Source organism: Oryctolagus cuniculus, chromosome 1 (genome assembly GCF_051225735.1).
Source record: "Oryctolagus cuniculus isolate XC-2025 breed Fujian yellow rabbit chromosome 1, ASM5122573v1, whole genome shotgun sequence".
Taxonomy (NCBI): domain Eukaryota; kingdom Metazoa; phylum Chordata; class Mammalia; order Lagomorpha; family Leporidae; genus Oryctolagus; species Oryctolagus cuniculus.
In genome coordinates this window covers 205,341,391-205,353,765 of record NC_142867.1, presented here as the reverse complement: position 1 = coordinate 205,353,765, position 12,375 = coordinate 205,341,391, and the positions used below count along the sequence as shown (strand labels likewise).

General features: G+C 43.7%; 1 protein-coding gene across 2 annotated transcripts; it reads left to right on the top strand.

The window, feature by feature from the left end:
- The first annotated feature begins 4,712 nt into the window (after positions 1-4,712).
- On the top strand, positions 4,713-11,974 carry LOC100350872 (acyl-coenzyme A amino acid N-acyltransferase 1). 2 transcript variants are annotated; one of them, XM_089318799.1, is made up of 4 exons: positions 4,713-5,468; positions 5,701-5,903; positions 10,088-10,215; positions 10,696-11,974. In XM_089318799.1, the coding sequence occupies exons 1-4, from the start codon at positions 4,868-4,870 to the stop codon at positions 10,751-10,753; spliced, it is 990 nt and encodes a 329-aa protein (XP_089174925.1). In that variant the 5' UTR covers positions 4,713-4,867; the 3' UTR covers positions 10,754-11,974. The 2 variants fall into 2 exon arrangements, with proteins under 2 accessions (XP_089174925.1, XP_002708215.2); XM_002708169.6 differs by lacking the exon at positions 10,088-10,215.
- Positions 11,975-12,375: the final 401 nt, after the last annotated feature.

Below are 12,375 nucleotides of genomic sequence, written 5' to 3'. Positions count from 1 at the left end.
TCTCGCCAATAGAATACAACAATACATCAGAAAAATCATCCACTCAGACCAAGTGGGATTCATCGCTGGCATGCAGGGATGGTTCAACATTCACAAATCAATCAATGTGATTCACCACATTAACAGACTGCAAAAGAAAAACCATATGATTATCTCAATTGATGCAGAGAAAGCATTCGATAAGATTCAACACCCTTTCATGATGAAAACTCTAAGCAAATTGGGTATAGAAGGAACATTCCTCAATATAATCAAAGCAATTTATGAAAAACCCACGGCCAGCATCCTATTGAATAGGGAAAAGTTGGAAGCATTTCCATTGAGATCTGGCACCAGACAGGGATGCCCACTCTCACCACTGCTATTTAACATAGTTCTGGAAGTTTTAGCCAGAGCCATCAGACAAGAAAAAGAAATTAAAGGAATACAAATTGAGAAGGAAGAAGTCAAACTATCCCTCTTTGCAGACGATATGATTCTTTACTTAGAGGATCCAAAGAACTCTACTAAGAGACTATTGGAACTCATAGAAGAGTTTGGCAAAGTGGCAGGATATAAAATCAATGCACAAAAATCAACAGCCTTTGTATACACAAGCAATGCCATGGATGAGAAAGAACTGCTAAGATCAATCCCATTCACAATAGCTACAAAAACAATCAAATACCTTGGAATAAACTTAACCAAGGACGTTAAAGATCTCTACGATGAGAATTACAAAATCTTAAAGAAGATTCTTAAAGAAGAATCTTAAATAGAAGAGGATACCAAAAAATGGAAAAATCTTCCATGCTCATGGATTGGAAGAATCAACATCATCAAAATGTCCATTCTCCCAAAAGCAATTTATAGATTCAATGCAATTCCAATCAGGATACCAAAGACATTCTTCGCAGATCTAGAAAAAATGATACTGAAATTCATATGGAGGCAAAAGAGACCTCGAATAGCTAAAGCAATCTGTACAACAAAAACAAAGCCGGAGGCATCACAATACCAGATTTCAGGACATACTACAGGGCAGTTGTAATCAAAACAGCATGGTACTGGTACAGAAACAGATGGATAGACCAATGGAACAGAATTGAAACACCAGAAATCAACCCAAACATCTACAGCCAACTTATATTTGATCAAGGATCTAAAACCAATTCCTGGAGTAAGGACAGTCTATTCAATAAATGGTGCTGGGAAAACTGGATTTCCACATGCAGAAGCATGAAGCAAGACCCCTACCTTACACCTTACACAAAAATCCACTCAACATGGATTAAAGACCTAAATCTACGACCTGACACCATCAAGTTATTAGAGAACACTAGAGAAACCCTTCAAGATATTGGCACAGGCAAAGAGTTTCTGGAAAAGACCTGGGAGGCACAGGCAGTCAAAGCCAAAATCAACTATTGGGATTGCATCAAATTGAGAAGTTTCTGTACTGCAAAAGAAACAGTCAGGAGAGTGAAGAGGCAACCAACAGAATGGGAAAAATTATTTGCAAACTATGCAACAGATAAAGGGTTAATAACCAGAATCTACAAAGAGATCAAGAAACTCCACAAAAACAAAACAAACAACCCACTTAAGAGATGGGCTAAGGACCTCAATAGACATTTTTCAAAAGAGGAAATCCAAATGGCCAACAGGCACATGAAAAAATGTTCAAGGTCACTAGCAATCAGGGAAATGCAAATCAAAACCACAATGAGGTTTCACTTCACCGCGGTTAGAATGGCTCACATACAGAAATCTACCAACAACAGATGCTGGCGAGGATGTGGGGAAAAAGGGACGCTAACCCATGGTTGGTGGGAATGCAAACTGGTGAAGCCACTATGGAAGTCAGTCTGGAGATTCCTCAGAAACCTGAATATAACCCTACCATTCAACCCAGCCATCCCACTCCTTGGAATTTACCCAAAGGAATTTAAATTGGCAAACAAACAAGCTGTCTGCACCCTAATGTTTATTGCAGCAGAATTCACTATAGCCAAGACCTGGAACCAACCTAATTGCCCATCAACAGTAGACTGGATAAAGAAATTATGGGACATGTACTCTATAGAATACTATACAGCAGTCAAAAACAACGAAATCCAGTCATTTGCAACAAAATGGAGGAATCTGGAACACATCATGCTGAGTGAAATAAGCCAGTCCCAAAGGGACAAATACCATATGTTCTCCCTGATCGGTGACAAGGGACTGAACACCAAAAAGGAAACCTGTTGAAGTGAAATGGACACTATGAGAAACGGTGACTTGATAAGCATAGCCCTGACTGTTAATGAACAACTTAATACATTATCCCTCTTAGTAGTTTTTTTTGTCTGTTCTACTTAATATGACTGGTTTAATTCTGTAATTAATACACAGTTATTCTTAAGTGTTGAAATTTAACTGAAATGTGATCCCTGTTAAACATAAGAATGGGAATAAGAGAGGGAAGAGATGTACAATTTGGGACATGCTCAAGCTGACTTGCCCCAAATGGTAGAGTTAGAAACATACCAGGGGATTCCAATTCAATCCCATCAAGGTGGCATGTACCAAAGCCATCTCACTAGTCCAAGTGATCAATTTCAGTTCACAGTGGATCATAATGAAAGGACTAAGAGTCAAAGGGATCACATAAACAAGTCTAGTACCTGCTAATACTAACCGATAGAATAAATAAAGGGGAGAGTGATGCAACATGGGAAGCGAGATACACAGCAGACTCATAGAATGGCAGATGTCCTAAACAGCACTCTGGCCTCAGAATCAGCCCTAAAGGCATTCGGATCTGGCTGAAAAGCCCATGAGAGTATTTCAGGCATGGAAAGCCAAGACACTCTGGAAAAAAAAAAAAAAAAACCCTAAATCAAAGATCTCTGTGAGTGAGATCCCAGTGGAAAGAACAGGTCTTCAAAGAAGGAGGTACCTTTCTCTGAAGGGAGGAGAGACCCTCCACTTTGACTATGACCTTGTCTAAACAAGATAAGTGTCAGAGAACTCAAAAGGCTTCCATAGCCTTGGAAACTCATGACTGGAGCATAGGGAGATTACTGATGCCATAAACAGGAGTGTCAATTTGTAAAGTCAACAACAGAAGTCACTGTGCACTTACTCCTCATGTAGGATCTCTGTCCTTAATGTGCTGTACATTGAGATTTAATGCTATAATGAGTGCTCAAACAGTATATTTCACTTTGTGTTTCTGTGTGGGTGTAAACTCTTGAGATCTTTACTTAATGTATACTAAACTGATCTTCTGTATATATAGAAAATTGAAAATGAATCTTGATATGAATGGAAGGGGAGAGAGAGCGGGAAAGGGGAGGGTTGCAGGTGGGAGGGAAGTCATCGGGGAGGAGGGGGAAGCCAATGTAGTCCATAAACTGTACTTTGGAAATCTATATTTATTAAATAAAAGTTAAAAAAAAAGATAAACAGGAAAAAAATTTGTAAAGTCAACAACATGAGTCACTGTGCACTTACTCCTCATGCAGGATCTCTGTTTAATGTGCTGTACATTGAGATTTAATGCTATAACGATTACTCAAACAGTATATTTCACTTTGTGTTTCTATGGGGGTGCAAACTGTTGAAATCTTTACTTAATGTATACTAAACTGATCTTCTGTAAAAAAAAAAAAAAGAAGAAATTATCAATTCCCAACTTGACTCTCACTGGGATTAAACATGACAATAGGTCTGATCTGATTTCATCATCATTTAAAAAATCATCTATTATTTTTCACTTTATGTTTCTGTGTGGGAGCAAGCTGTTGAAATCTTTACTTAATGTATACTAAACTGATCTTCTGTATATAAAGAGAATCGAAAATGAATCTTGATGTGAATGGAAGGGGAGAGGGAGTGGGAAAGGGGAGGGTTGCGGGTGGGAGGGACGTTATGGGGGGGAAGCCATTGTAATCCATAAGCTGTACTTTGGAAATTTATATTCATTAAATAAAAGTTAAAAAAATGTAAAGCAGTCACATAATACTTTATTTTCCATATTGGAAAAAAAAAAAGAAAGAAGTCTAGAAGCTATGTTGGGTCCATACCAAGCAGAGAGCAGGCCAGGAGCAAGCCACATGGAGCAAGTATATGGTTACGAGCAGTCACAGGTGGCTTAGCACGGGTAGCAAAGTGAAAGCAATGAGCAGGCCAATAGGCCACACGCCCTGAAGATGTGGGGCAACAAGGGAAGGGCCCACCATGTTCCTGGCCTTTAATTTACTCCCAAAGAGAGTAATCTCATTGGCAGGTGGATGTACAGGTGGGATCAGGTAGAGGCATGAGATCACACAGTGGGGTGTGGTCTTCCAGCTCACAAATCTAATCGATTTTATCCTATCTTCCTGCCTACATCAAAATGAGAGCCTAAAGTTGTATTTCCCCTTAAAAAGAACAAAAAATGAAAAAATGGAAGCTGCAAAAAGCCGGAGGTCTAACAGTGGCAGACAAGGAATAAGACTGAACTGAAAACAACAGCAAGTGCCGTAATGGATTGCTTACTCTTGTAATGCTATCCAATACAGGTGCAGGGGATTGAAAGTGGCCCTGTCTCAGAGCCCTTTGTTGTGTATTATCCTTCTTAGATATCCCAACGTGCTGTGAAATAGGTCACGTGGGATTTTACTTCAACTGAAGAATTAAAGTTCAGTTTACACAAAACTAATATTTACTGCAGTGATATAAGTGATAAGGCAGGAAGCCCTGGTATCAGATCTAGCCTGAATTTCCAGTCCTACTGTCAACTATCTCTGACACTTGGAGCTTCTCACTTTACCCATTTCTTTCTGATCTGTAAAATGATAATAATGGGTACTTTCTGCATTTCTCCCTCTCATTTCTCAAAATTTTCTGCTTCTTTTGCATGAAGTCTCTGGAATTTAATTTGGCCACACCTGCCATAATCCTTGCCCTGGCTTTTCCTTGGAATTTGTCTCCAGCTCAAAGTCTCCTTCACCAAGGCAGGGCAGAAAGCACCACTTGGTGCCATTGCCAGTTGCCAATGCTCCAGCTGACAGCCAACCCGGCAAAGGCCCTTGCAGATGAGCCGGTGCACATCCGGGTAACAGGTCTGCCCTCATCCCAGGTGGTGACCATCAAGGCTTCGCTGAAAGATGAGAAGGGGAATCTGTTCCAGTCCAAAGCCTTCTACAGGGCTAACGAGGCTGGTGAGGTAGACCTGGCAGAGGCTCCTGCATTTGGAGGAGACTACGTGGGGGTCCATCCAATGGGTCTCTTCTGGTCTTTGAAGCCTGAGAGGGCTCTCCGGAGGCTGCTCAAACAGGATGTGATGAGCAGCCCCTTTTGGGTCACTCTGGAGCTATATGACTCAGTTTGCATCCAGGATTCTGCCACGGTTTTGCCCAGGGCCAGCCAGATGGTGCAGCGCTGGTTCTCGGGTCCAGGGGTGCAGCGGCAGCAGATCCGAGAAGGTCGAGTGCGAGGGACATTTTTCCTTCCTTCAGGTGAGACCAGTCTTTGGTGATTTAGGAAACATAGTTGAAGGAAACTGAAAGAAAAACAAATGACATGAAATTGTTGCAGAACAAGCATTTCCCACAATAATGCAAAACTAATGTACTAGTGTATGTGAGAGAGATGGAGTTAATTTTGCTTAGCCTGTGATTTCACTGCTATGTACCTGATCTTCTTTTCACTCATTTTGATCTTTTTGTTTCCTCTCTTTGTTGCTCTCAGGAGAAGGCCCTTTCCCAGGAGTCATTGATATGTTTGGAGGCATTGGGGGTCTGGTGGAATTTCGGGCCAGTCTTCTGGCTGCCCATGGCTTTGCGGTGCTGGCATTAGCATATTTTGCCTATGAAGACCTGCCTGACAAATTGCTGGAGGTGGACTTGGAATATTTTGAGGAAGCTGCCAATTTTCTACTAGCTCATCCCAAGGTATTTGAAATGCTTCTCATTTTCCCTTACAATATTACAGAAGAAAAATCACAAATGTCTGCTCTGTTTTACAGTCTGTGCAGGATCAGGCTCAGCAAAGTTGACACTGGAATGAGAATGATAGTATCTACCTTGTAGGATTGCTGAATTGGTGAGTGATTAGCACTGGAATTTAGGAGACAATACAGGTGGACATATGATTAATTTCAGTGGAAAAAAGTTAAAATCCTTTACATTTGAAGTACTTATAACTTATTCAGCATGGCTGTTCAATGTTTTTGCAGTCACTGATTACACATCGAAAATCCTCTGGCTTGAACATATTTTCCAACTTCAGTGGTTATCTGCATGGGGCGAGCTACACCAAGGGCTCCCAAGACAAAGAACAATGCAGAAGTCCAGTACTAGAGCTGAAACACACACCCAGAGCAAGACAGTCAGCAAAATTGACTTGTCTGCATCATCTGATTAGCTGCATTAGACCTTCAGTTAGTTCTAGAGCTGGCAGTCAGAACAAAGCCTAAAAGAAGGGTTGAATGCCAGGAGACAGATTAGGGAAAAGAATCTAAAAGGAAAGGTCATTTTAGAGTTCTTATGTAAGTATAATCGAACTATTGAAAGCATAATCCATGCACCAGAGACCTCAGGAGCTATTAGAAGTATAGAATCTCATTCCCTATGGCTGAATCGGTTTCTACATGTTAGCCAGATGCTCAGATAATTCTTAGTTATATTGAAGTTTGAGAAGAACTGGAATAGTGCATCTATAACTTAGCTTTTTCTAGAAATTAGCAGTTGAATTATGATTTCACTCTCTTCTGGAAGTCCCCAAGTGTTGATATTTGTGTTAAAGACTGTGTTTCTTTTTAAAATACAAATAGAGGGATACCATATAACCAGGTGTCAGGGTTGATATGCTATTAAGTTAAACCGTATTAACCTAACATTTTGAAGGTCAAGAATGTTCACCGGCCGGCGCCGCGGCTCACTAGGCTAATCCTCCGCCTAGCGGCGCCGGCACACCGGGTTCTAGTCCCGGTTGGGGCGCCGGATTCTGTCCCGGTTGCCCCTCTTCCAGGCCAGCCCTCTGCTGTGGCCAGGGAGTGCAGTGGAGGATGGCCCAGGTGCTTGGGCCCTGCACCCCATGGGAGACCAGGAAAAGCACCTGGCTCCTGGCTCCTGCCATCGGATCAGTGCGGTGCGCCGGCCGTAGCACACCGGCCGCGGCGGCCATTGGCGGGTGAACCAACGGCAAAGGAAGACCTTTCTCTCTGTCTCTCTCTCTCACTGTCCACTCTGCCTGTCAAAAAAAAAAAAAAAAAAAAGAATGTTCACCTATCAGCTCTTTCCTATGGGTCAACTTCATAATGGAAAAATAGTAACACCAGCTAACGTTTATTAAAGTAGTATTTGTTAGTCTCTCTGCCAAATACTTTATGTGGCCTAATCCCATTTAACACTCAAAATAACCTTATAAAGTAAGTACTATCAACATAATTTTTAAATGAAGTAATGTGTCAAAATATAGCCAGTATGTGACAAAAATCAAATATCTTGACTTCTGACCATGTATCATTTTTCTCACTCCAATTCTGGGTAACTTTTCTCTTCTCAAAAAGACATAGAATATATTTCCTATTGGAGCATCATTGACATCTTCATTTTCAGTGCTGATGGAACATGATTTTCCTAAGCATATTAGGATCTTTTTAAATAACAGCCAAAAGGAAATTAAATCTCAAATAAAATGTTCTCAAGTTTTTCCCCCCACCTCAAATTTCATGATTTGTGACACTCTCTGAGGAAGAAAATCAAGTGCAAAAATCCAAGATGGAATTAGATTCAATGGATGAGACTTCCACCTTGGCTCCTTGCTACTGTTATAAACTTGGACAAGTCTTTTTTTTTTTTTTTTTTTTTTTTTTTTTTTTTTTTTTTGACAGGCAGAGTAGACAGTGAGAGAGAGAGACAGAGAGAAAGGTCTTCCTTTTGCCATTGGTTCACCCTCCAACGGCCACCATGGCTGGCGTGCTGTGGCCGGCGCACTGCGCTTGATCCGAAGGCAGGAGCCAGGTGCTTCTCCTGGTCTCCCATGGGGTGCAGGGCCCAAGTCATCCTCCACTGCCTTCCCGGGCCATAGCAGAGAGCTGGCCTGGAAGAGGGGCAACCGGGACAGAATCCGGCACCCCGACCAGGACTATAACCTGGTGTGCCGGCGCCGCTACGTGGAGGATTAGCCTATTGAGCCGTGGCTCTGGACTGGACAAGTCTTTATCTTCCCGAATCTCAGTTTTCCCATGGGAAGGACCAATTTAGGCAGTAAATGTAAAGCAATTGGCATAGAACCCAGCATATAATTAACAGTCAATTCACCTTGTCATCTTCTCCCATCTGGTTCTTTTTCCTTCCTCTTTCTCCAGATCTGCAACTAATCTCAAAGTGTTGTAGGTCTACTCTTGAATCTTTTTTAATATATCGCCCTTTCTTCCCTTATTTTGTTTTAGTTCATTCCCTCATAATTGCTCACCTATGATACTAAGATGGTGAGTGAATAAATTTTTTAAATATTTATTTTATTTGAAAGGTAGACTTACAGAGAGGAAAGGGGAGAGAGAGAGAGAGAGAGAGAGAGAGAGAAAGCAGGAGAGAGAGAGACATCTATCCATTGATTCACTCTCCAAACTGCCTCAATGACCACGGCTGGGTCAGGCCAAGGTCAGGAGCCAGGAGCTTCATCAGAATCTCCTGCATGGGTGCAGGGGCCCAAGTGCTTTGGCCATCTTCCACTGCTTTCCATGTGTATTAGCAAGAAGCTGGATTGGTAGTAGAGCTGCCAGGACTTGAACCGGTGCCCATATGGGATAATGGTGCTGCAGGCAGTGACTTAACCCACTGTGCCACAGGGCCAGCCCAACATTAATCAATTTTCTATCTCTGGTTACAGCCCTCCTCTCTCACTCTCCCATCCATTCTTCACATGGATGGTTTCCAAACATGGATGCACATTGGATTTCCCTGTAGATATTTTAGTGTCAGATTTTTGGGTACTCAGACCTATAAAAGGAGACATTTGAAAACTTGCATTTTAGGCTGGCGCTGTGGCTCAATAGGTTAATCCTCTGCTTGCGGTGCTGGCACACCGGATTCTAATCCCTGTCGGGGCGCCGGATTCTGTCCCAGTTGCCCCTCTTCCAGTCCAGCTCTCTGCTGTGGCCTGGGAGTGCAGTGGAGGATGGCCCAAGTCCTTGGGCCCTGCATCCGCATGGAAACCAGTAGGAAGCACCTGGTTCCTGCCTTCAGATCAGCGTGGTGCGCCGACCGCAGTGGCCATTCGAGGGTGAACCAATGGTAAAGGAAGACCTTTCTCTCTGTCTCTCACTGTCCACTCCGCCGGTCAAAAAAAAAAAAAAAAAACTTGCATTTTAGAAAGCTCTAATAAAAAAAAATTCCAGGTGGATCTGATGACAGAAAGTACTGATTATACTCTCATAAACAAATCAGATCTCCTTGCACTTGTTGTCCCTCCAGAATGCCCTTCCTTTCCTCACTTCCCTCTCAGACTTCTTGCCCCCTCTCCACTCTCTCAGTCTAACCATGAATTCTGACTCCTTTCTGTGTACCACTTCCTTTTTTGCTTGGACTAATGACACAATCCAAACGTTTAAAGAGTCCAGGCCTTGCCCCTGTGCACTCTCAATGCCCTCAGGATTAGCCCTTGGATTAATACATGAGCAAAACCTTTGTAACTATAGAGCACTGTGTCAACATGAATTGTACTTAAATAATATTTGAGACAACCTGAGCAATGTAATTTTTTTTTGGACAGGCAAAGTGGACAGTGAGAGAGAGAGAGACAGAGAGAAAGGTCTTCCTTTGCCGTTGGTTCACCCTCCAATAGTTGCTGTGGCTGGTGCACCACGCTGATCTGAAGCCAGGAGCCAGGTGCTTCTCCTGGTCTCCCATGGGGTGCAGGGCCCAAGCACTTGGGCCATCCTCCACTGCACTCCCTGGCCACAGCAGAGAGCTTGCCTGGAAGAGGGCAACCGGGACAGAATCCGGTGCCCCAACATGTAAATTTTCTAACTGAAGATGAGAGCTTGATGTTTTTAGAAAGCTCAACTTCCACTGCTCTTGTGATGCCAAATGCTGCAGGTGCATTAAGCACTTTTTTTTTTTTTGGACAGACAGAGTGGACAGTGAGAGAGAGAGACAGAGAGAAATGTCTTCCTTTGCCGTTGGTTCACCCTCCAATGGCCGCCGCGGCCGGCGCACCACGGCTGGCGCACAGCGCTGATCCGAAGCCAGGAGCCAGGTACTTATCCTGGTCTCCCATGGGGTGCAGGGCCCAAGGACTTGGGCCATCCTCCACTGCACTCCTGGGCCACAGCAGAGAGCTGGCCTGGAAGAGAGGCAACCGGGACAGATTCCAGCACCCCAACCGGGACTATAACCTGGTGTGCCGGCGCCGCAAGGCAGAGGATTAGCCTAGTGAGCCGCCGCGCCGGTCTAAACACTTTCTATGTTGATAAGACTGCACCTTTGATGGGGAGTTTTTATTTTTATTATTTCATTTGAGCCTCGTAACAATGCTGCAAGGAAGCTAGCATCACCCCCCAAGACAACAAAGCTCAGCCAGGGGAAATTTTATTCTGTTCTCTGTCATGGAAGCTGGTGCTCTGAATGTCAGAATTCCATATTCTTTGATTCTTTGCACCATATTGTTTTCTGGCCTGCAGGACACTTTCTTCTAAGTATGGCCTGTAAAAGGGGTTCCCTCTGTTTTGTGCTTCAGGTCCAAAGACCAGGAATTGGCGTGCTCTCCGTGTGCAAAGGGGCAGAGATTGGGTTAGCCATGGCCTGCTACCTGAAGCAGGTGGTAGCCACTGTCTGCATCAATGGGTCCAATGCCATCACTGAAGTTCCACTCAGGTACAAGGACCTGGTTGTGACACCCATCAACTTGTTTCCGGAGCGCACACAGTTACACATCTCTGGGGCTCTGCGCCTCCGCCACTGCAGAGGAGATCCCTGGGAGCTGAATCGGCAGAGTGTGCTTCCAGTTGAAAAGGCCCGGGGTTGGATACTCTTCATCGTCGGAGAGAATGACGAATTTCTGGATGGCAGAGCACACGCGGAGCAAGCCCTGGCTCAGCTGCGGAGCCACGGCAGAAGCAACGGAAGGATACTGGCATACCCGGGGGCAGGCCACCTCATAGAGCCACCCTATGCTCCTCTGTGCTACATGTCTTGGAACCCAGGCATTTCCCTCCCCCTGCTCTGGGGAGGGGACCGTGTTGCTCACGCGGCAGCCCAGGAGCACGCCTGGGGGGAAATCCAGAAATTCTTCAGGCAGCATCTGACCCCGGCTGGAAGTTAATTCTGAGCAAGCACTGGTGATGATGGGGTGGGGCAGGGAGGCTGGTGTGGGGGCAAAAACGTATGAGGATAAGGAGGGATCAGATGGTGAGACAGGAGCTCCTGGGGTCTTTAAGTTCACACTCATCCTGAACCCACTGGGAGGAAGTGAGTCAGAGGTCAAGGGTGCACATGCATCTGAAGTAATTCTGATAATTTTGTTTGTGCTTTGAATGTTTGTAAATTGAATACTAGTTTATATGTGCCAGGATACACTGCTATGTCAAAATTATAAGACCCCTGAAAATGGCATAATCTTTTGTTTTATTCCCAGTTGGGGAAGCCTTGGATTCAAGGCATTGCTAATCCAGATGAAATCTTCAGAATTTTCAAGTTATTTGCAGAAATACATTTTCTGTCTAAACTGTTTTGAGTGGGCTTCTGGCACTTGATATGAGAAGTTCATGCTCACTGTAGATTTCCAGTTAGATGCTGTAGCATTTTTAAAAATCAGGAATAGGATTGTATTTAACCAAGCACCTTTGTAACATGTTGAAATTATGTGCCTTCCACATAACAAGTACTACATCAATTACTCTGTCATGATGATTTTCATAACTTCAATCTGTCAGGATGGTGAATTACATTCATGAATAAACTAATTTTGCTTGCTCATCTAATTTTAACAATAAATTTCTCATACTGAATGACGTTAAGTTCTAATATTTCTTTTGGAGCTCATTTGGTCATTTAGATTTTCTCAGAATTTCTCTCGTGTGTGTGTGTGTGTGTGTGTGTGTATGTATATTTAAAAGATTCACGTATTTATTTGAGAGGCAGAGTTACAGACAGAAGGAGAGACACAGAGAGAGGTCTTTCATCTGCTGGTTCACTCCCTAAATGGTCCCAATGGCCAGAGCTGGGCCAATCTGAAGGCAGGAGTCAGGAGCTTCTTCTGGGTCTCCCACTTGGATTGCAGAGGCCCAAGACCTTGGGCCATCTTCTACTGCTTTCCCAGGCCATTAGCAGAGAGCTGAACTGGAAGTGGAGCAGCCGGGACCCAAACCTGAGTCCATATGGGATGCTGGCACCATAGGTAGAGGCTTAATGCCCCCTC